This window comes from Cariama cristata, unplaced genomic scaffold (genome assembly GCF_000690535.1).
Source record: "Cariama cristata isolate BGI_N322 unplaced genomic scaffold, ASM69053v1 scaffold38480, whole genome shotgun sequence".
NCBI lineage: Eukaryota > Metazoa > Chordata > Aves > Cariamiformes > Cariamidae > Cariama > Cariama cristata.
In genome coordinates, this window is record NW_009597015.1 from 1 (window position 1) to 337 (window position 337).

The following is a 337-nucleotide window of genomic DNA, read 5'->3' on the forward strand; positions in this document are numbered from 1 at the left end:
CCTCCGGGGGCAACCCATGCCAACAGCCCACCACCCTCAGCATCAAACACCGGGGGGTGTTTTTTGGGGAGGGGGGGGATGACGATGCCCACCCAGCATGCGCAGGCGGCCGATCTTGTCCATGAGGAGCGCGGAGACGATGTTCCCGGGGAGGACGGCCAGGGTGCCGAGGAAGCTGACGAAGTAAATCATGTAGGCGTTGTTGTCCTCGCTGAAGTCGAGCGGGCAGCCCTCCTTGTTGTGCAGGAAGGTGCAGTTCACCACCTCGCTGTCGATGAACTTGTACTCAAACAGATCTGTCGGGATGGAGGAAGGGGCTCCGGGGGGGGTCTCCCCC

At 62.6% G+C, this 337-nt stretch overlaps 1 protein-coding gene across 1 annotated transcript in view; it reads right to left on the minus strand.

Moving 5' to 3' along the window:
• Positions 1–92: 92 nt before the first annotated feature.
• Positions 93–337, minus strand: part of LOC104167875 (synaptic vesicle glycoprotein 2A-like) — a gene marked incomplete at both ends in the record, with an annotated part of 676 nt that continues 431 nt past the window's right edge. Inside the window, one exon of the mRNA XM_009708269.1 lies at positions 93–330. Within this exon, the coding sequence (XP_009706571.1) occupies positions 93–330 (238 nt within the window). The remainder of the gene's footprint in view (positions 331–337) is intronic.